General features: G+C 58.3%; 1 protein-coding gene across 1 annotated transcript; it reads left to right on the top strand.

Annotated features, from left to right (window-relative positions):
• The first annotated feature begins 135 nt into the window (after positions 1–135).
• Positions 136–20,264, top strand: STARD3 (StAR related lipid transfer domain containing 3). The gene is made up of 15 exons (XM_059869554.1): positions 136–265; positions 5,998–6,244; positions 9,205–9,282; positions 9,478–9,555; positions 9,646–9,699; positions 9,802–9,919; positions 10,871–10,966; positions 12,351–12,406; positions 13,111–13,203; positions 14,355–14,417; positions 15,371–15,466; positions 15,933–16,012; positions 16,344–16,448; positions 17,586–17,679; positions 19,662–20,264. Exons 2-15 carry the CDS (start codon positions 6,032–6,034, stop codon positions 19,764–19,766), a joined length of 1,329 nt encoding a protein of 442 aa, XP_059725537.1. The 5' UTR covers positions 136–265; positions 5,998–6,031; the 3' UTR covers positions 19,767–20,264.
• Positions 20,265–21,356: the final 1,092 nt, after the last annotated feature.

Here is a 21,356-nt window from a genome sequence, read left to right as displayed (position 1 = left end):
TGGTCTCGCCCTCACCCCACTGATTCCCCCCTTTGGAATGGTCTCTCCCAGCCCCACTGACTCCCCCCTTCCGTGATGAATGGTCTCTCCCAGCCCCTCTGGCTCCCCCCTCCCGCGGTGAATGGTCTCTCCCGGCTCCCCCCGCGGCCGGCCATGGTCGCTGCCGGCGCAGCCTCGCTCTGGAGTTTCCCTTCCGGGGTCAGAGGTGGCGGCGGGTCCGGAAGCGGCGGCCGGCGGGACCCGGACCCGGACCCGGCACCGGGAGGTACCGGGGGGACACGGGGGGACACTTCGGGGGGGCTCCGGTCCATTCCTGGCCCTGTTGGTTTCGGGCTCCGGTGGCGCGGCCTCGGTGCCGCTCCCGGTAGCGGAGCCGCCGGTGGGAGCGGGACGGGACGGGGCTGTCCGAGATCCCCATCCTCCGGCGGGCACCGGGCCCCACGGCTTCGGGAGGCCTCGGGCAGCCGCGGGGCTCAGCTCGGGTCCCGTCCCCGGTCCCGTTATCCGCCCTACCACCACGGGGCAGCGAGACCCCGAGCGGCGAGAAGCGCTCCGGGCGTCTTTCAGCAGTGTCACCTCCGGGAACCTGCGGGGAACGGGAGTACCGGACCGGGGGGGGCTCCTTGGAGGGCAGAAGGGCTCGGTGTCCTCCCCAGGGTCCCGGTGTCCTCTGGGGGGGTCTCGGTGTCCTCCTGGGAGGAACAGGCTCCTGGGAGGTCCTGGTGTCCTCCCAGGGGGTCCCGGTGTCTTCTGGGGTGTCTCGGTGCTCTCCTGGGGTCCCGGTGTCCGCCAGTGGAGAACAGGCTCCCGGGGGTCTCAGTGTCCTCCCGAGGGTCCCATTGTCCTCCTGGGGGGGGTCTCGGTGTCCCCCCAGGGTCTCGGTGCCCTCCCAGGGGTCCCCGTGTCCCTACTTCGCCCTGGACCAACCCTTCCCCAGTGCTTTGCCTCGTTGGGTCCTTCCCAGTTTGGTTTTTTGGTTTTTGGCTGCAGTTTGGGTGTCTGGGTTAATTTTGATCTTTTTTTGGTGTTTTAGAGGGGCTCACACCCCTCAGTGCAGCAGGGGGGGTCTCCATCCCTCGGGTTCTCCAGGCTCAGGGGGTTTGGGGTCCCTCTGGGGGTGTTCCCCACCCTGGGCTGCACCTCCCAGGAGAGGGGACAGGAGAGGGGACAGCAGGAACTGTCACATGAGCCCGGGGGAAGTGTGGAGGGAGAAGTGGAGTCACGGGGTGGGAAAAGCTCCTGAGTGGGAGCTGGGTCATTAATGAGCCGTGGGGCTAACGAGGGGCTCAGGGAGGGGGTGACACGGGGGTTTGGGGTGACAGAGTTGGGACACGCCTTGGCACTGCCCCGGGGATGTTTTGGTGGCCAGTGTGCTGCTGGCACTGGGCTGGCAGGGTTTTGGGGTGATGGCACTGTGCTGTGGTGGCACTGGGCTGGCAGGGTTTTGGGGTGATGGCACTGTGCTGTGGTGGCACTGGGCTGGCAGGGTTTTGGGGTGATGGCACTGAGCTGTGGTGGCACTGGGCTGGCAGGGTTTTGGGGTGATGGCACTGTGCTGTGGTGGCACTGGGCTGGCAGGGTTTTGGGGTGATGGCACTGAGCTGTGGTGGCACTGGGCTGGCAGGGTTTTGGGGTGATGGCACGGGGCTGTGGTGGCACTGGGCTGGCAGGGTTTTGGGGTGATGGCACGGGGCTGTGGTGGCACTGTTATGATGATGGCATTGGGCTGATGGGGTTTTGGGGTGGTGGCACTGGGCTGGCAGAGTTTTGGGGTGCTGGCACTGGATTGGTGATGGTTTAGCACTGAGCTGATAGGGTTTTGTTGTGGTGGCACTGGGCTGCTGATGGCACTGAGCTCTGGTGTCACTGGGCTGATGGGGTTTTGGGGTGATGGAACTGGGCTGATGGTGGTTTAGGGTGGTGGCACTGGGCTGACAGTGTTTTGGGGTGCTGGCACTGGGAGATGATGGCTCAGGGCTGCTGGTGGCCCTGAGCTGATGGGGTTTTGGGGTGGTGGCACTGGGCTGATGGGGTTTTGGGGTGGTGGCCCTGGGCTGATGGGGTTTTGGGGTGCTGGCACTGGGATGATGAGGTTTTGCTGGGTGTTGGTGCTGAGCACTGGATCAGGATTTCACCACATCCATGTTTGCTCCTGCTGGGATCCGTGGGATGTGGTGTCACCCTCGTCCCTGCAGCTCTGTCACCTACTAATCCCCAAGCTGGGAGGTTTCCCTGGCAAAAATCCTTCCCCAAAATCTCCACATCCCCTTTTTTCAAGTCAGAGAAGCCCAAAAGGTTTCCTGGAGTGTCCCTTGGGCTGGAATCTGTCACCTGGGGTGTCCCCTGGTTGTGATCTGTCATCCAGAATGTCCCCTGAGCTGTGATTTGTCACCCAGAGTGTCCCCCTGGGATGTGATCTGTCTCTTGGGGTGTCCCTTGAGCTGTGATCTGTCACTTGGGGTGTCCCCCAGGCTGTGATATGTCTCATAGAATGTCCCCTGGGCTGTGATCTGTCACTCAGGGTGTCCCCCAGGGCTGTGATTTATCTCTTGGGGTGTCCCTTGAGCTGTGATCTGTCACTTTTGGTGTCCCATGGGCTGTGATCTGTCACTCAGGGCATCCCCCAGGCTGTGATCTGTCACTTGGGATGTCCCCCAGGGCTGTGATCTGTCTCACACAGTGTCCCCTGGGCTGTGATCTGTCACCCAGAGTGCCCCCCCAGCAGTGTTTGCCCCTCACTGGGATGGAATCCTGGGATCATTTAGGCTGGAAAAGCCCTCCAAGATCACCAACCCTCTCGTGGGTTAAGGTCTGTCGTGCACAGCCATGTCACCTCTCAGCCGTGTCCCCAAGTGCCACATCCACACAATTTTTGACAGCTCCACCAACCTCTGGAGAGCCCTGATTGTCCTTTCAGTGGATCAATCCCCCTGATGCCCACCCTGCCCCTCTCCTGGCACAGCTTGGGGCTTTTCTCTCTCATCCCATCCCTCACTCCTGGGGAGCAGAGCCCGACCCCCACCTGGCCCCTCCTTCCCGGGATGTGGAGGATGCTGGAATGCATAATGGAGCAGAGCTCAATAATTCATCTGTCACCCAGGAACAGCCACGTTTCTGCACACCCAGCCCCTGCTCTGAGCTCTCAGCTGCCACAGGGAGCAGCTCCAGTGAAGGGGGGGCTTGTCTGGTATTCAAACATTCCTGCTCTGCCCCATAATTCAGATTTTCCCTCGGGAATTGGATGGTTTGGGAGTGTCCAAAACAGCCCAAACCTCCTTGGCAAGGCTGGGAGTGATGATGAGCTGCACCAGGGTGCTCTGGTGTTGTGTCCCCACGTCCTGCCATGTCCCAACACCCCCTTGTGACCCCTCCTGGCATCCCTGGAGCCTCTCCGGGTGATTTTAAAGCGCTGTGAAAGTTGGGGCGGGGCTGCCTAAGTGCAAATTGCTGTAGGAGGGGAGGAGGAGGCGGCGGCAGCCCCGGCCAGGGGGGATTCATTATTTATCCCTCACAGATGTCCTTAACTTTTGTCACTTCCAGCCGGGCCCGGCGCGGGGAGTGGCTGATCCGAAGTGACAAGGATTCCAGCTCCTTCCCAAGCTCCTCTGAGAGGGACTAACAGGGATTTGACAGGAGTCCAGCTTTGTTCCCTTTCCAGCCCCAGCACTTCTCGGGGGTGGGATGCAAAAACCGCTGCCTCAGGGATCCAAACTGGCCCAAACTGGCCCAAACTGGGCTGTGCTCAGCTCCTGCAGGTGCTCCTGGCTGGCTGCACATCCCTTGGGACTTCCACTCCCCACTGATCTGGGCACAGCCTCGTGACCTTTTTCATTTTTCCGTGGATGCTGCAGCCTGCTGGGTGCACAAGGGGGATTTCAAAGCTCACAGGTTTCAAACCTCACTGGTTTCAAACCTCACAGGTTTTTCCCAGCAGGCACAGAACTGCCGAGGTAGGAGCTCCCTCCACAAGCAATCCAGGGGGATTTTTTTTGGGAGACAAAGCATCCTTGAGCAGGAGGATTGAGCAGGGAAGGAGTTTGTGGCCGTGGCTGACAGATCCCTGGCCCGACCTGTTTTGGGAGCCTCGTTCCGTGTTTGTCCCCAGCCTGTCACCCTCCCTTCCCACAGGGGCCTCCTTGTGCTGCGCTGACGGAGAGGAAAAATCCCAACACAATGGTTGGCACGGCTGCAGGAAAACAGCCCCGGCCTTCCAACACCTCACTCGTGCTGGGATCGTGTGCCCGGCACTGCCAGGCGGGGCAGGACACGGGACAGCTCCTTCCCTGCCCCTGGAGTGCAGAGCAGCTCCTTCCCTGCCCCTGGAGTGCAGAGCAGCTCCTTCCCTGACACTGGGACATGGAGCAGCTCCTTCCCTTCTTCCCTGCTGCCCTCCTGCCCCTGGGACATGGAACAGCTCCTTCCCTGCCCCTGGAACACGGGACAGCTCCTTCCCTGACACTGGGACATGGAGCAGCTCCTTCCCTGCCCCTGGAGTGCAGAGCAGCTCCTTCCCTGACTCTGGGACATGGAGCAGCTCCTTCCCTTCTTCCCTGCTGCCCTCCTGCCCCTGGGACATGGAGAATCTCCTTCCCTGCCCCTGGGACATGGAACAGCCCCTTCCCTGCTCCTGGAACACGGAGCAGCTCCTTCCCTGCTGCTCTCTTGCTCCTGGGACGTGGAGCAGCTCCTTCCCTGCCACTGGGACACAGGGCAGCTCCTTCCCTGCTCCTGGGAGAGGGAGCAGCTCCTTCCCTGACACTGAGACATGGAGCAGCTCCTTCCCTGCTCCTGGAACATGGAGCAGCTCCTTCCCTGCTCCTGGAGTGCAGAGCAGCTCCTTCCCTGACACTGGGACATGGAGCAGCTCCTTCCCTGCTCCTGGGACATGGAGCAGCTCCTTCCCTGCTCCTGGGACATGGAGCAGCTCCTTCCCTGCTCCTGGGACATGGAGCAGCTCCTTCCCTGCCCCTGGAACACGGAGCAGCTCCTTCCCTGACATTGGGACACGGAGCAGCTCCTTCCCTTCTTCCCTGCAGCCTCCCTGGCCCTGGATCGGGGCAGCTCCTTCCCTGTCTCTGGAATATGGAGCAGCTCCTTCCCTGCTGCTCTCCTTGCACTGGGACACAGAGCAGCTCCTTCCCTGTCTCTGGAATATGGAGCAGCTCCTTCCCTGCTGCTCTCCTTGCACTGGAACACGGAGCAGCTCCTTCCTTGCCCCTGGAACACAGAGCAGCCTCTTTTTCCCTGCCCCTGGGACACAGAGCAGCTCCTTTCCTGCTGCTCTGCCTGGCCCATCAGACATCAGGCCCAGGGTTCTTTCCTGGCTGTGCAAACTGGGATCTGTCCCAATGGGATGCCCAGCTGCTGAGGCTTTGCCTTCCCGGCAGAAGGAAGGGTGGGATGGCTCCATGATTTCAGGGAGTGCTCCCAAAATATCCTCAGACCCTTTTCCTGTGTCCACAGTGTCTCCATGGGGTTTGGGGCTCCTTTTTCTTCTTCCATGACATTTTCATGGGGCTTGCAGCTCCTTTCCTGTGTCTCCATGGGGTTTGCAGCTCCTTTCCTGTGTCCACAGTGTCTCCATGGGGTTTGAGGCCCCTTTTTTTCCTTCCACGACATTTTCATGGGGTTTGCAGCTCCTTTCTATGCTGCTTTGGTATCTCCATGGGCTTTGGAGCCCCTTTTCCTACTGCCATGGCATTAAAGCATGGAAATATATATTCTTTAATATAAACTAATATTAAAGCCCTTCCAGTGCCACCCCTGCCATGGCAGGGACCCCTTCCACTGTCCCAGGTTGCTCCAAGCCCCATCCAGCCTGGCCTTGGACACTTCCATGGATCAGGGACAGTCACAGCTCCTCTGGGCACCCTGTGCCATGGCCTGACCACCCTCCCGGGGATGATTTCTCCCTGGGATCCGGTTTGCTCCTGGGATTGTCAGGACAGGAGCAGGGGTGTGGCAAGCCCTGAGGGTCCCGTGCTGTGTCCCCTGCAGGTGACGCTGCCCTGGTGGCCGATGTCCCCGGAGGATGAGCAAGCCCACGGACCTGCAGCACGACCTGGAACGCAGCCTGCCCGCCATCGCCTCCATCAGCTCCTCCCTCTCCCAGAGCCAGGGCTTCTCCCCCTACTTCCTCTCCCCGGAGAAGAGAAAAGCCATCTCGGATGTGAGGAGAACCTTCTGCCTCTTCGTCACCTTCGACCTGCTCTTCATCTCCCTGCTGTGGATCATCGAGCTGAATGTGAGTCGGAGGAAGCAAACCCGGGAATCTTTGCCCTTTTTAAACTCAGTTCCCTGCGTTAATTGCTCTGTTCCAGCCCTCCTGGGACAGATCTTTGTTTGCTGTTCCCAAGGAGCTGCTGTTCTTTAATATAAACTAAAGTCCAGCTCGTTTCCTGCCCCGGGGCTTTGTCGGGGCTGTCCAGAGTTGTTAACACCTCCCTTTGTTGTGCTGTAACAAGATCCAGGGCCTCTGGAATCACCAAGTTGAGCCAAATTCCCCTCCTGCTCCCCTGGGTTTGCTGCTGCAGTGTTCTCAGAGCGTCAGAGGAGCAGGGGAGGATCCTCATGGGGCTTTGATCCCAAAATTCTGCTGCTAATCTCAGCTTTGGGAAGCTGGAGGTGCTGCTCCACCTCCCAAGGGACTGTTGAGGGGGTTGTGAGTGGTTTGCTTCTCTCCAAAGCGACTCACAAGCTGCTGTGTTTGCTCTGTGTTGCAATAACAGGGAAAATCCAGTTTATTTACCTCAGTCCCACCAAGTCCAAATCCCTCCCTGGGCTATATTTTGTTTTTATTTTCCCTGAACCGGCCCTGGCTGGTTTCAGGTACTCCATGTCCTCCCCTGGAACACCCAGAGCAGAGATGAACAGATAGACCCTGAGCTCTGGGGCTGCATTTATCCTGCTGCTCTTATCTCTGTCCTCCTTATCTCTGGGTGTCTGCACTTAACCGACTGTCCAGACCCTGCCCGGAGCCCCCTGCTCCCCACCCCCTTTAGGAAAAACCATCTCCCAGCCAGCATTCCAGCCATGCCGATGGTGTCCTGCCCGCCCACTTTGGACCCCAGCCCCCTGCCCTTGTCCCAGTCCTCTCCCTGAGAGCTGCTGCAATTCCAAATTCCAGCCCCCAGGAGATAATCCTGGCTCGGTCACCAGGGTGATGCTGAGCGTGGGTCGTGCAGGTAGCCATTAATGAGTGACTAAGTGCTGATATTTGGGCCCCTGAGCTGAGATGCTGCATATTTAAAGCCATTAGAGCAGCTTATTTGCCTGGTTATGAAGAGCAACGATTTGATATCATGACTAATGCCTTTTTTTCTTTTTTTTTTTTCCTTTTTTTTTATCCTACCGTTTCCTTCGCTGTGAGATAAGCCCAGCAAATTGCCCCTCGTTAAAAGCAAACTGTAATTGTGCAGGCTGGGTGCTCTCAGAGCCAGGGAGATGCCTCAGGTGGTTCATTTGCCTGTGTTCAAGCTGAAAACACCCCTCAAAGCTTTTCCTGTGTCTCATCCTTCCTGCAGCATCCCGTGGAATCAGGCTGTGGGCATGAGGCTTTTGGTGGCCACTCAGCAAAGCACAGCCCAGCTTCCCCCCCCTCTTTTTGCTCCTTTGTTTTATATTAAACCCCATCCCAGACTGGGAGGGATCCCTTCCCAATCCCAGTGGGTGCCTGTGCTGCCTTTGGAGTGCCAGGACACCCCTCTGCCTGGACTGACACCAACAACTCATTCCTTACAGCTCCAGAATCCACCAGAAACACCCCCTAAAAAGCATCACCCCAAGCTTTCCCTTCCTTCCTGCAGCATCCCAGGGAGACACAGAGGGGGGAAGAAGCTTTTGGTGGCCACTCAGCCAAGCTGGCCTGAGTCCCATGGCCACAGGTCAGCTTCACCCCCCTCTTTTTGCCCCTTTGTTTTATATTAAACCCCATCCCAAACTGGGAGGGATCCCTTCCCAAGAGTTACCTGTGCTGCCCTTGGAGTGCCAGAGCACCCCTCTGCCAGGGACTGGCACCACCAACTCGTTCCTCACAGCCCATCCACAAAAAACACCCCCAAAAACCATCACCCGAAGCTTTCCCTGTGTCTCCTCCTTCCTGCAGCATCCCATGGAGCCACAGAGGGGAAGAAGAGGATTTTGGTGGCCACTCAGCCAAGCTGGCCTGAGTCCCATGGCCACAGGTCAGCTGGAGGCAGAGCCCAGCTTCCCCCCCTCTTTTTGCCTCTCTCTGCCTGGGTTTGAAGCCAGAGCCCTGACCCAGAGGGATCCTTTCCCAGTGGCTGCCCTTGGAGTGCCAGGACACCCTGGCTGCCAAGGACTGGCCCCAGCTCCACCAGCTGCTGGCTCTGCCAGCTCCCAGCCAGCTGGGCTCCATCCAAAGCCATAGCCTAAAGGTGAAGCATTTGTTCCAGTTACCTGAGCCCTCCACTTCCTCACAGACAGCCATTCCAGCCTCTCAGGATTTATGGTGGCCAAAGGAGCAGGGCTGACAGACCCTGGATTATCTCAGGATGAGCTTTTTCCACGCTGCTGTCAATCCCAGAGAGTGTTTTTGCCTCTCTCAGATTCCCTTGCAGCCTGGGCTGTGCATCCCCCTCTGCTCTCTCTCCCCCTTTGCCAGCATGTTTGATCCTGCTGGTTCCCTTCTTCCATCAGATTTCCTGGAGCACTGCTGTGAGCTGTGGGAAGCCAGCTGGAGGGAGAAGGGACCCCTCAGTGCTTTGCATGAGGAGGATCTTTAAATCCCCCCAGCTCCTCAGTGACCCTGACAGCCCCCACAGGAAAGAAGTTCAGTGTGTTAGTGAAGGTTCCTGAGGAACAGTTTTCCTGTGGTTTTCCATTTTTTTTCCCATGTCTCCTGCCATTCCTCTGGAATCTGCCACCTTCATGAGGTGGGCAGCAGTGGCAGGTGTCCATCCAGGGTGTGAGGGACTGGTGGCACTGGCTGTGCTGAGCCAAGGATTTGGGTGTTGGAAATCCCCACCTAAAGGTGTTCAATGTCCCTCCTGCCCCACCCATGCTCCTGGAGGGAAACATGGTGTGAATCCAGGCAGGAAATGTGCCATGGGATCCTCCCTGGGACCGTTTTTATTCCAGCTGCATTCCCTGACCTGGCCAGAACCCCGGGCACTGCTCAGCTCCTTCTCCCATCAGTTTCTTATCAGTGCACTCAACAGCTTCCTCCTTTCCTGTCTCCCCCAGACCAAGGTGGGCATCAAGGAGAACCTGAAGGATGAAATCATCAACTACAAATTCAAGACTTCATTCTTTGATATCTTTGTGAGTATCTCAGCCTCCTGCAGGGCCCTGGAGCTCAGTGGGGCCGGGAGGGTCTGGGCTCTCCCTTTGCTCACCTTGGTGAATCCCTCCTGGTGCAGCTTTGACCCATCTGTTCCCTGGGTGCTGGCACCTGTCCCTGCAGCTGGCAGAGGGACAAGGGCAGTGACTGGTGTTGCTGGGTGTTTGTTGTTGCAGCTCTTGGCTCTGTTTCGATTTGTTGTGCTGCTCTTGGGCTACGCCATCGTTCGCCTGCGCCACTGGTGGGTCATCGCGGTAAGGAGCCACTCCAGCCTCTCCTCTGGGGGGTTTTCCCTCTCCTCTTGGCCCTCTCAGGGATCTGAGCTCTGTCCACTTCTTTTTCAGGTCACTACACTGGTATCCAGTGCCTTCCTGATTGTCAAGGTCATCCTCTCCGAGGTTGGTTGCCCTGGGCTTGCAGGAAGTCGCTTTGTGATTTCTCAGTGCTGTTTTATTCCCTGTTTGGGTCATTCCCTGGGGTTTCTGCTTCTTTCCACACAGCTTCTGACCAAAGGGGCTTTTGGGTATTTACTTCCCATCGTCTCATTTGTCATTGCTTGGCTGGAGACCTGGTTCCTGGATTTTAAAGTCCTAACTCAGGAAGCAGAAGAGGAACGATGTGAGTATTTTTGTTCCCCTCTGGTAAGAGTTGGACAAATCCAACCAGGCCTGCTCTGGCAGCACCTTGATCTGACATTTCTGGGAAAGGGATCTCCAGGCTGCCTGGGATGGGAAGTGCCTGACTCAGCTCTGTTATGGTCAACAAGTCCCTTCAGGGGTAGAAAATACCAGATTATAAAAAGCATCTTTTAATTGAGGGGAGAAAAAATGCGCCAGATTTCCCAATGGCTGGATCCTGCAGCCAGACGTGCTGGAGAGCTCAGCTCTGCATGGGAGAGTGTTTGGAAACAGGGAGGCAAATGCCAGGCAGAGTGTTGGACTCCCTGTCCCTGATATCTGTGTTTGGATCTGGCTGGAGCTCTTTCCAGGGGGGCTGCTGGAGTCACAGACACATTCTGTGGCACGGGGTGAATTACGGGGTGTGAAATTCTGTGGTCTCTGAGGTCACTCTGAGCAGAGATTGGGGCTGACCTCATGCTTCACACATCACCCTGCAGCTTCCAGGGTCCTTCTAGGGAGCTTTGTCCCTCTCCCAGGAGTCACTGGCTGGGAAGTGACACCAAACTAAGAGGGGCATTTGTCAGGCAGGGCTCAATCAGAAATGCTCTGACTGGAAAGCACCAGAGGATGTTTGGGTCTTGCAAGGAGGCTTTAAATTGAAAAATGATCAAGTGTTTAATGCCTCTATTGGATTAGGCTCAGGTTCCAAATTGCTTCCAGGGGAAGCTCTTATTTAATTAGATGCTTAATCGCCTTTGGATTATTTGACAGGCAGAAGAGCCCATTGATCTCCGGGGCAGATAAAACATCTCAGACAAAAGATGAGGCAACAGGAGCTGAGGCTGGCTGGTGTCAGTAGGAAAAGACATGGGAAAAACAAGAGGGTGTTTTGGCAGGGCTGGGGTCCCACAGCCTGCCAGGTGTTAAATCCTTGTGCTCCCATTCCCAGGGTTCCTGGCAGCCCAGGCTGCAGCCTCGAGGCCACTGCTGTACCCCCGAGCCCTCTCCGAGGGACAGTTCTACTCCCCACCCGAGTCCTTTGCAGGTAAGGTCACCTGTGCCACCACCTCACTTCCCATGCTCATCCCACCATGGAATTCCTCACCTCCCTCATCTCTGTCCAGAGCTCTGCCTCGTTATCCCAGCCTTGGCAGAGCCTGACACTGAAAAACAGGGTCCTCTCTCTGTGCCTGCACCTGGGCAGGGGTGGCACTGCCACACTCTCCACATTTCATTGGTGCTGCCCTCATCCCTGCCAGCCTGGCTGCAGCTCCCTGGGGAACTGAGCCTTGTGTGGGCTTGGGATTAAATGCTCTGAGCTGTGTGCTTGGAAAATGCTGCCCTGGGGTGAGGGCACGGGGGTGGGGATAAGGGCTGGTGGCACGTCACTGCCCTGTGCTGGCACTGGAGAGCTCCTGGTGTGGGAGGGGGACATCTCAGCTGGATTGTCCTGGTGTGCCTGACACCTGGGATGAGCCCAGCTCTCCAGAGCAGTTGTCCCAGTGTAGCTGACACCCAGGACAAGCTCAGCCCTCAGGAACACTGGTCCTGGTGTAGCTGACACCCAGGATGAGCCCAGCTCTCTGGAGCAGTTGTCCCAGTGTAGCTGACACAGGGATGAGCTCAGCCCTCAGGAACAGTTGTCCCAGTGCAGCTGACACCCAGGACAAGCCCAGCCCTCTGGAATAATTGTCCCAGTGTAGCTGACACCCCGGATGAGCCCAGCTCTCTGGAGCAGTTGTCCCAGTGTAGCTGACAGCCAGGATGAGCCCAGCTCTCTGGAGCAGTTGTCCCAGTGTAGCTGACACAGGGATGAGCCCAGCTCTCTGGAACTCTTGTCCCAGTGTAGCTGACACAGGGATGAGCTCAGCACTCTGGAATAGTTGTCCCAGTGTAGCTGACAGCCAGGATGAGCCCAGTTCTCCAGAGCAGTTTTTCCAGTGTAGCTGACACCCAGAACAAGCTCAGCCCTCAGGAACAGTTGTCCCAGTGTAGCTGACACCCAGGACAAGCCCAGCCCTCTGGAACTCTTGTCCCAGTGTAGCTGACACCCCGGATGAGCCCAGCTCTCTGGAGCAGTTGTCCCTGTGTAGCTGACACAGGGATGAGCTCAGCCCTCTGGAATAGTTGTCCCAGTGTAGCTGACAGCCAGGATGAGCCCAGTTCTCCAGAGCAGTTTTTCCAGTGTAGCTGACACCTGGGATGAGCTCAGCCCTCTGGAACACTGTTCCTGGTACAGCTGACACCCAGGATGAGCTCAGCCCTCTGGAGAGCCAAGCAGGTGTTCAGGGAGACAGGGAGTCATCCTCACTGAGAGCCCTTCCTGCTGGATGAGGGACAGGGATCAGACCCTGTCCCCCACGAGAAGGGAGGGAGGTGGTACCTGTGGGCTGTTCATTAACTGTCAGTTAATTGGTGCTTCCCTGTAGGCTCAGACAACGAGTCTGATGAGGAAGGTGTGGGGAGGAAGGCCTTGACAACTCAGGTAAACAGAGCATGGCCCTTCCCTCAGCTCCAGCTGATCTGGGGCTGTGGGAGTCTCCCCAGTCTTGTGGTCCCATCAGGTTCTGCTGCTCCCCCCATTCCAGACCCCTCAGCTATGGGGATGTGTGGCTGAGGCCTCTCTGTGCCACCACCCAGGAGGGGTCATCTGAGCCCCCCAGATTTATCTCCTTTCCCCAGGGCTGTGTGCTCTCCCTACAGCATCCCACAGGGCTGTGTTCTGGCTCTGCTCCTGCCTGTCCTTTTCCCTTCCCCCTTCCATCCCTGGTCCTTTGGTCACATTCTGGGATGGGCATCACCTCACCCATCCCCTTTGCTTGAGGGGTGGCTCCAAAACCTGGCTGGTCACAGGCTCTGTGCCCTTTTCCAAGAGATCCTGCTCCTGTTCAGCCCCAGTTCTGGCTCCTCCAGGAAGGAAGCTGCACATCCCAGAGCCCTTTGCCTGCTGGAAACCCTCCTGTAAGGCAGGAGCCATCGGGAGCAGCTGGTGTGTGGATCCAAGCCAGGGCGGGGAGCGTGACTTGGAGCTCCAAAATGAGGCCTCTGTGACCCAAATTAAGAGATTTCTGATCCCCTTTCCCTCTGCCAGCCCGGAGAGGGGGGAGCAGCCTCACACACACAACTCCTCAAGCTTCCTGCACGCCCAGCTAATGAAATCTAAAGCTGAAATCCTCCCTTCTTGCCCAGGAAAAGGAGTATGTCCGACAAGGCAAAGAGGCCATGGAGGTTGTGGACCAAATCCTTGCCCAGGAGGAGAACTGGAAGTTCGAGAAAAACAATGCAAGTGTGGTTTTTTTTCCTCCCCAGCTGGCAGAGGGCATGGATGGCTTAGCAAAAACCGGGACAAACGAGGCTTTGGAAACCTCCTTGCACCATGAAAAATTAACAAGCGTTACAATTACCTGATTGAATTAGGAATCTATTCCAGTTCAGTTAAATGTAAAATCCCCTCTTATTTAATTAGACGTTTAATTGCCTTGCAGTTTGACAGGAGAGGGCCCTTCCCTCCTCCCTCTGTCCGGAGAGTGGGCAGGGGTGGCCAGGTCACCTTTGGGATGCAGAGCTATGGGAAGGAGCAGGGGAATGTTGGTCCCACAGCTCCAGTCCTGCCCTTGCTCCATGGCCAGGTGCTTTTGAGCCTGCTGGGCGCCCAGACTGGAGTCTTGACCCATGTCAGGCACTACCTGCTCTTCCCACCCCCCAAAGCCACTGGTGTCCCCCTTCCCCAGCACCTGGAACCTGAGGTGTAAATTTGGGATGTGGCTCTGCCTACTCCAGACTTTTCTGGGGTGCACAGAGCTCCTTTTTCTCACTGAAGAGCGGAGAGAAAGAGGAGGGGTTTGCCCCCCAACCCCAACTTTGTTTGACAAGGTTCAAACACAACTGGGGGGGTGTGAATCCTGCAAACTGCTGTCTCATCTGGTGTTTCAAATTCCCCTGTCAAGTGATCCTTTGTCTGATGCCAAACTAGCTGGGCAGATTGTTTTCTTTTTCCAAAGGGGGATGGATTTAAATAGACTAATCAGAGTTTAACACAGGGCTAACGATGAAAGGTTTTTCATCTGCCCATCCCCAGCCCCTCTGGGGAGGCTCCTCTCAGCCATAGGTAACACCAGCAGCTCTGGCAGCAAACCCCTTTTGCACCCCAGTGCTGCTACAAAGAGAATGTGACCTTGACGTGGGGTTTGCAGCCTGGCACTGGGTGGATTCTTTTTCTGTCTCATCCCTGCTGCCTCTCTGGATATTGTTTTGTTGATGGAAATTTAGGCATGGCCAACTGAAACGTGCCCGGGACGGTTTCTGTGCTGAGGTCGCTGCCTGGTCTGGGGGGCAGGGGGTGACAGGAGCCTCAGAGTTTTAGCAGACTTCACCCTAAATAGAAACAATCCCTTTTTACTGATAAAAACACAACTTTCTCATCTCTTGCACAGGACTTTGGTGATGTTGTTTACACTTTTGAAATCCCTTTCCACGGCAAGACCTTTATTTTAAAGGTAAGAACATCCTTGGGCCAATTCCTTGGTCTCTTTGGCACGGGGGAAGAGCCACAGCTCAGCTTTCAGCACAGGTCAGGCTGCAGAACACGCTCCCTGTGCTTGAGACAGATGAACAGCACTGGGGAATCTCTCCAGGAAAACCCCTTGGCCAGCAGACAAACTCCCCAGTAAATATCCAAGGCCCCAGACTCCACTGCTAGAATCGGGAGCAGGTGACTGCAAGACTCGCTTCCAACCCCAGCATCTTGGACTAATCTGACCAAGGAGGCTAATTGGAACTAATTGCCAGCAAGGCCAGGGCTGAGTGTGTGTCTGCTGCTGCCTGGCACTGGGCAGAGCAGCTCAGAAGTGCCTTGCTCTGTGCCCTCTCCCAAGCTGGAGTGGCTTGGCTGGGAACCACGCTTTAATGAAGCGTCAGTGCTGCCGTGGCTTTTCTTTGTTCCAGTGCATATGTTGCCTCGCTGGCAGGAGCTGCCAGTGGAGCAGCTCTGTGTTCACCAGCAAAAGCTGGATGGTCCCACTTTGCTGCATGAACCGTTTGTCTCTGAAGATCCCTGCTCCCGTGGGGATTGGGGGGGAATGGAATGGATGCTGTGTGTGCTGGAGCTTGGAATGGCTTGGGAAAAAAAGAAACAGAACAGTCAAAAATGCAACTTCCCAAAGCAATGGTGCATGAGGAGCTGCTGAGGGTGGGAGAGGGGCAGACAGACAGGCAGAGCTCAGTGACTCTTGAGGTCTGTGTGTCCTCCCTGACCCCATGTGTGCTTCCCAGGCCCCTGGGAGCACTGGGGTGACAGCCATGGCTTTGCATGCAGGGGAGCCAGGCTGGCCTCACCCCTCCCCTCACCTGTGTACCCACTTATCCTTTGTGTTTTGCCCTGTTTTCCTTAAAAACAATCTCCCCCAAGGGGAGCAGAGGGGCTGGCTGACTGCTCTGGCCCTGTCCTCAGGCTTTCCTGCAGTGCTCCCCTGAAATGGTTTACCAGGAGGTGATTCTGCAGCCCGAGAAGATGATCCTGTGGAACAGAACAGTGGCAGCTTGCCAGGTGAGCGTGCTGGACAAAGATGGCTTAATCACAGGAGCTCCTTGGAGCGGAGAGCTGGAGCTTCCCCATCCAGCACAGGCTGCTGGCAGGGCTGGAGCCGAGCTGGATCCCAGGCACCGAGGCGTTAAATCTCATCCATGCGCTCCGCGGCAGCCGGCTGCACGCCTGGGCCCGGCCAAGAGCCCAAGAGGTGGGCAGGGACAGGGGCCAGGGCTGAGCCAGACCTGCCTCTGCCTGCTGGGGGAGGGTCTGAGCCTCGTGGAGGGGAGCTGGAGGTGACACCTGTGTCCCCCAAAATCTCACAAGACGAATCCATGCACGCACTGCTCATCACCCTCCGGCCCAAAAGATCTGATCCCGGTGCTGATTTGGGGGAGGAGCTGTATCCTCTTGGCACGTACAGGCTTGGAGGCACAATCTGAACAAATCTCCCTTCTTTTGATTTATTTCCCCTGCCCTTTTCCAGATCTTGCAGCGGGTTGAGGACAACACGATCGTCTCGTACGACGTGGCGGCCGGAGCTGCTGGTGGGGTGGTGTCCCCAAGGTCAGTTCATCCCATACTGCCCCTGAACACCCCCTAAACTGTGGGGGGACCCCTCTGGGAATGCTCTGAGCTGCTGGTGTCACCGTGGTAGGGCTGGTTGGCTGTGCAGGTAACGCTCCCAAGGGTGAACAGCCCCTGAAATTTCCTCCATACACTCCTAGCAGGGTTCTCAGAGCTCCAAACCTCGCTCAGTCGGGCTCCCAGATATCAGCTCTTGGCTGTGCCTCCCTGTGTTGACACAGCCCTGCCACAGCCTCTCCCAGCAGTCCAAAGAGAGGGATCTGCCCCCCTCCACATCCCTGGTGTGTTTTTAAGCCCTTTCTTTGCGCAGGGATTTCGTGAACGTGCGTCGGATCGAGAGGAGGAGAGACAGGTACGTGTCCTCAGGGATGTCGACCACGCACAGCCTGAAGCCTCCGCTCTCCAAGTACGTCAGGTGAGAGGCAGGTGCTGTTTTTTCAGCTGGGATCATGCACTTCTCCAGAGCTCCAAGGCAAAGAGCCACTTAACTGCAAGCCCTGCTGCCTTGCTGGCAGGATTTGCAGGAAGCTGAGCTATTTGTGGAGCTGAACCTCGCTTCCCTTGTTCGTCTCCCTTTGTTCGAGAAACTCTCTGTGCTGTCAGCGGTGCTGGGGCGTTTCCCAGCTCAGGGGAGTGGAGGTGCTGACCAGTAACAGTACAAACTCCATCCCAGTCCCACATCCTGTTTATGTAACAGTTAATTCCCAAACAGGATTTTTCTGAGGGGCAGTAAACAGCTGGCTGTGGCTCTGAGCCTCTCACATGCCTTTTGCTCCTTGTAAACTGAATTTGAGGCATTGAGGGATGAAACGAGGATGGAGCAGCTCCCAAAATCTCAGCAGGGCTTTGGCCTCTCCCCTTCCAAAGGGACAGGCTGGTGGTGGATCCCAGCAGGGTCAGGCTCATCAGACAAGGACTCCTTGTTCCTGCCAGAGCCCAGCTGTGCCGCTGCACACTCCGACTTCGGTTTTCTCAATAATCTGGTTAAAGTAATTGACATTTTATCTCAGAGCTGTTGGAGCTGCCTCAAGTCTATTTAGGAACTGGGGACTTCAGGGCCTGGAAAAATCCTTTAAGGAAGGCACACAGCAAAAATAGCTTGTTCTGAAGAGGGAAGGGAAATCTGTATTTGGGCTGTGTGTGCACAGCTCCTGTCTCAGAGACAGATCAGATGGTGCTGGGAAGGATCTGGGGGCTGGAGTGACAAGTGCTGAGCCTGTCCTGAGCACACAGAGCTTCCTGGGACCTCTTGTTTGCTCCCAAGGTTGTGCCTGGGAAAGCTTCCCGTGGGGAACAGCTGGCACGATGCAGAGGCAGAGCTGCTGCTCCACCAGCAGCCCTGGCACCGGCACTGCCAAGGCACCTGTGGGAAAGCTGCCCTGCCGTACTGGCTCGTGTACCTGGAGCCAAGGCACACACCTTCCCAGGCTCCCAGCATCTGCTCCTGCCCCACTGGGCTCTGCCCTTCACTGCCAGGCTCAGCTCCACGTGGTGCATCCACAGAGAATCCCGGCCAGAATTCCAGCCTGACCCTCTTGGCTTTCCTCCACAGGGGTGAGAATGGACCTGGAGGATTCATCGTCCTGAAGTGTCCCAGCAATGCCAAGGTCTGCACCTTCATCTGGATTCTCAACACAGATCTGAAGGTAAAAGCCAGTTCCTGGGTGAGGCAGCTGAGTCCCATCCCCAGCACAGCCCAAGGCCCTGCTCCAGGATCCCAGCAGCCACAGAAGTGGCCCCTTAGCAAGCGCTGCCCTGAAGGGACTCAGGTTTGGCAAAGTAGGGGTTAAATTACTCCAAAATCCCCCTCCTTTCCCAGTGGGAGTTTGGGAAGCTCATCCTTATTTCAGGTCTCTCTTAGGGGTTTCATCTCTGGGTGCAGGACTGGGGCAGAGGAGTTTTTAATCCTCCTTGCTGACCAAAACCACTTCGAGCCACGGCAACTTTTGTGCCAGCAACACTCCAGAGGGGCAATTCCCTGCTCCAGAACCCCCTGGCACGACCACAACCCCCCAAAATCCACCCCACCGCGGCGGGGGGAGCGAGCTGCCCCGGCTCCGGAGCTATTTGTGGAGCCGCGTGTCCTTGCCGGTGTCCCGGACAAAAGGCAGAGCACGGAGGGACCGGGACGGGGCGGATGCGGGAGCGGGGTTGGAGTTGGCCCCGCTCCTTCCTCCGCCGAAGGTTGACGTGGTAACGGCGCTGCCGCAGCAGCACAAAGGCTCCATTCATCCCTCGGCTGTGCTGCAGCGCTGCTGCCCCCTCCTCTCTCCTCCCCTCCCCTCCCACGGCCCCCTCCCCTCCCCCAGAGCCCAGCGGCTCCTGCCAAACGCTTCGGGAAAAGGTTTGGGAAGCTCCGAGAGCACGACGTGCCCACCCTGTTGTCTTTTCCTTCCGTGGGATCTGGCACCCATCACGGGCAGGTTTTGGGGCTGGGGGATAACAACCCCCCACCCCGTGGTGGGGCTCGGGAAGAAAAGAGGTTCCTTGTCCTTGTGCTTCCCGGCGCCGCCTCCGCCGTGGAAGGAATGCCGAGCTATTAATAACCCCCAACTGCTCCCACCGCCTTCCCCAGGGGCTCTGCCAGCCCAGCCCGGACCCCTCCGCAGCTCCTGGCTCTTCCCTTTGGCCCTGGGCGAGTATTTATAGCCCTTGGCTCATCCCTTCCTGCTCCTAGGGGGAGGGAGCATCCCGCACGTGTGTGTGTTTGGGTCGGGGAGCGGCTGAAATGGCCCCTGGAACAGCGGCCTGGCACTTTTCCTGCCCCTGTGTCCGAGGGAAAACCCCCTCCAGAGGGAAAACCCCCCTCCAGGAAAAGATCTGTGCTGGACCACCCCAGTCCCAGGGGAGGGAAGTGCCCTGTGCCTCCCTGACCCTCGGGATAGTCTTCCACTCATCCCTCCGTGCCCCTGGAGCAGTTCCCAGCCCTGCCTCAGCTCCCTCCTCCCCCCCAGAGCCAAGGATTATTATTTTTTTCATGGATCTCCCACCTCGGAGCCGAGGCTGAGGCGGTGGGGGGTGAGTCGTGCGGGGCTTTTTTTGAGACATCCAAGCACATTGCAGTTCCTCCCCCGGATGGGATCGGAGCTCCCCGGGAGCCGCAGCTCCGCCCAGCGGTGCTCCTGCAGCCCCGGGGCCCTCCGGGGTGGGACCGGGAGGGCTGGGATGGGCTTTAGTGGGGGATAGAGCCCCGTCCTAACCCTCATTCGCGGCTCCTGCATCCCCAGATCCCTCTGGGGTGGGACAGGGAGGGGTGGGATGGGGTGGGATCAGAGCCCAGTCCCACCCCTCATTCATGGCTTCTGCACCCCTGGAGCCAGATGGGATGGGATAGGGGCAGCACCCAGCCCAGCCCAGCTCATAGCCTTATGTCCCCATCCCTGGCACCCCCCAGGATGGGATAGGGGACACTCCCCAGCCCAGCCCTCACCTCTGTCCCTGGAGCCCTCCAGGGCAGGTTGGGTGCAGCCCCCAGCCCCAAATCCTGGAACACCCTGGAGTGGGATGGGACCAACCCCCAACCCTCATTCATAGCTCAGTGTCCCTGCAACCCTCTAGGGTGGGATGGGGACAGTCCCCAGCTCCAAATGGTCCCTCAGGACGCCGTGTCCCTGTCCTGTGTCCCCAGGGTCGCCTGCCCAGGTACCTGATCCACCAGAGCCTGGCTGCCACCATGTTCGAGTTCGCCTTCCACCTGCGCCAGCGCGTGGCCGAGCTCTGCCCCAAGCCCTGAGGACATTCCAGGGCCCTCTCTGCTCTCTGGGCCGAGCTCTGCCCCAAGCCCTGAGGACATTCCAGGGCCCTCTCTGCTCTCTGGGCCGAGCTCTGCCCCAAGCCCTGAGGACATTCCAGGGCCCTCTCTGCTCTCTGGGCCGAGCTCTGCCCCAAGCCCTGAGGACATTCCAGGGCTCTCTCTGCTCTCTGTCTGTGGGGACAGGACCCTGCACCCCCCCAGCCAAGGAGGGGTCCCCCCACTACCAGCCAGGGGGGCTCAGCCTCTCCTCCCACCACGGTTGCCCCCCGATGCTTGAGGGCTCTGGACCCGACTGTTCTGTGCCAAATCCCTGCCCTGGGGGCTGGGCAGGCCCCCCCTCCCCAAAACCGGGTTGGGGGCTCAGCTGGCACCCCCAGATTGCTGTCACTGCTCCCCAATTCCGTGAGGAAGAGGGGACAGAGGTGGTGCCCATGTCACAGCTGAACCCTGTGCCAGGCTCTGCACCAGCAGGGGGAAGGGCAGAGCACAGTTTGTGACCCTCCCCCAGCCCGGGGCCGTGCCCCCCACCCCGGTGACAGCACTGGGGACCCCCCAAACCTCCCCTTGGCTCTGGCTGAGCCCCCTCCTTCCCAAACGTGCAGCTCCGGGCGGAGCCAGCGCGGGATTTGCCTTAAGCAGAGACTTTGCTCCTTTTTGGGGGTGCTGGGGGGGGTGTTGGGGGTGGGGGTGCGGGGGGGGGGGTGCGGGGGCGACTGCAGCTCCTCCTCTACCTGTGAGCTCCGTGTGAGCTCCGTGTGCTGCTCTAAAAACAGCAGCAGCAGCAGCAGCAGCAGCAGTGTGGGGGCTGCGCTGGGGAGGGGGCACCCACAGCCCACCCTCCCCCCGGGCTCTCTGCACCCCCCCGGGGGTCTGGGGGGGTCCGGACCCCCCCCCCCCAAAATCTGTGGGGGATGAATTAAAGCCTTGCACTGTTTGCAGGTCTGTGTCACCTGTGTGGCTTTTTCAGACAGTGAATGGAGGGGTGGGGGCAGCTGTGAGGGTGGGGTCGCCCTGAAGACCCCCCCCCCCCCAGTGCTAAAGGGGGGGCTCCATGCTTGGGTCACTGGCCGTGGGTGGCACTGTCCCCCACCCTGTGGTGGCACCAGCAGCTCCATCGACCTGGAGCATTTCTGTCTGTCTGTCTGTCTGTCTGTCTGTCTGTCTGTCTGTCCCCAGTGCCCCTCCAGCCCTGGGTTCATCCCCTGGGGTGGGACCCCCACGCCTGGGGGCAGCTCTGGGGGCAGCTCTGGGGGCTGTCACCAGCCTCATCCTCTCTGTCACCAGCCTCATCCTCTCTGTCACCAGCCACCTCCACGTGAGCCCTGGGTCACTGCCACCTGACTGTTGGCCCTACAAACACCCATTTGGGGGTCCCTACAGCCCCAACCCCCTGTCCTGGGCTGAGGGGACCCCAGTGTCCCTCTGGGCTCGGCACTGCGGCCGCTGTGGGTGGCACTGGGCTGGACAGAGGTGGCAGGGAAAGGCCAGACGTGCCCTGGGCAGGTGCCAGGGCGGGTCCATCACGTTGCTGGCAGGGTCTGCCCCGCGTCCCCAAGGCGGGAAGGGGAG

The sequence above is a fragment of the Haemorhous mexicanus genome, chromosome 28 (genome assembly GCF_027477595.1).
Source record: "Haemorhous mexicanus isolate bHaeMex1 chromosome 28, bHaeMex1.pri, whole genome shotgun sequence".
In the NCBI taxonomy this organism is placed as follows: Eukaryota; Metazoa; Chordata; class Aves; order Passeriformes; family Fringillidae; genus Haemorhous; species Haemorhous mexicanus.
The sequence above is the reverse complement of the archived record's forward strand: the minus strand, read 5'-3'. Positions and strand labels throughout refer to the sequence as shown.

Excerpts from the sequence above, each read along its gene's own strand:
- STARD3 (XM_059869554.1), top strand. The coding sequence starts at position 6,032 with ATGAGCAAGCCCACGGACCTGCAGCACGACCTGGAACGCAGCCTGCCC. Across the intron at positions 15,467-15,932 it reads GAACAGTGGCAGCTTGCCAG|ATCTTGCAGCGGGTTGAGGA; the intron begins GTGAGCGTGCTG and ends GCCCTTTTCCAG. Across the intron at positions 17,680-19,661 it reads TTCTCAACACAGATCTGAAG|GGTCGCCTGCCCAGGTACCT; the intron begins GTAAAAGCCAGT and ends CTGTGTCCCCAG.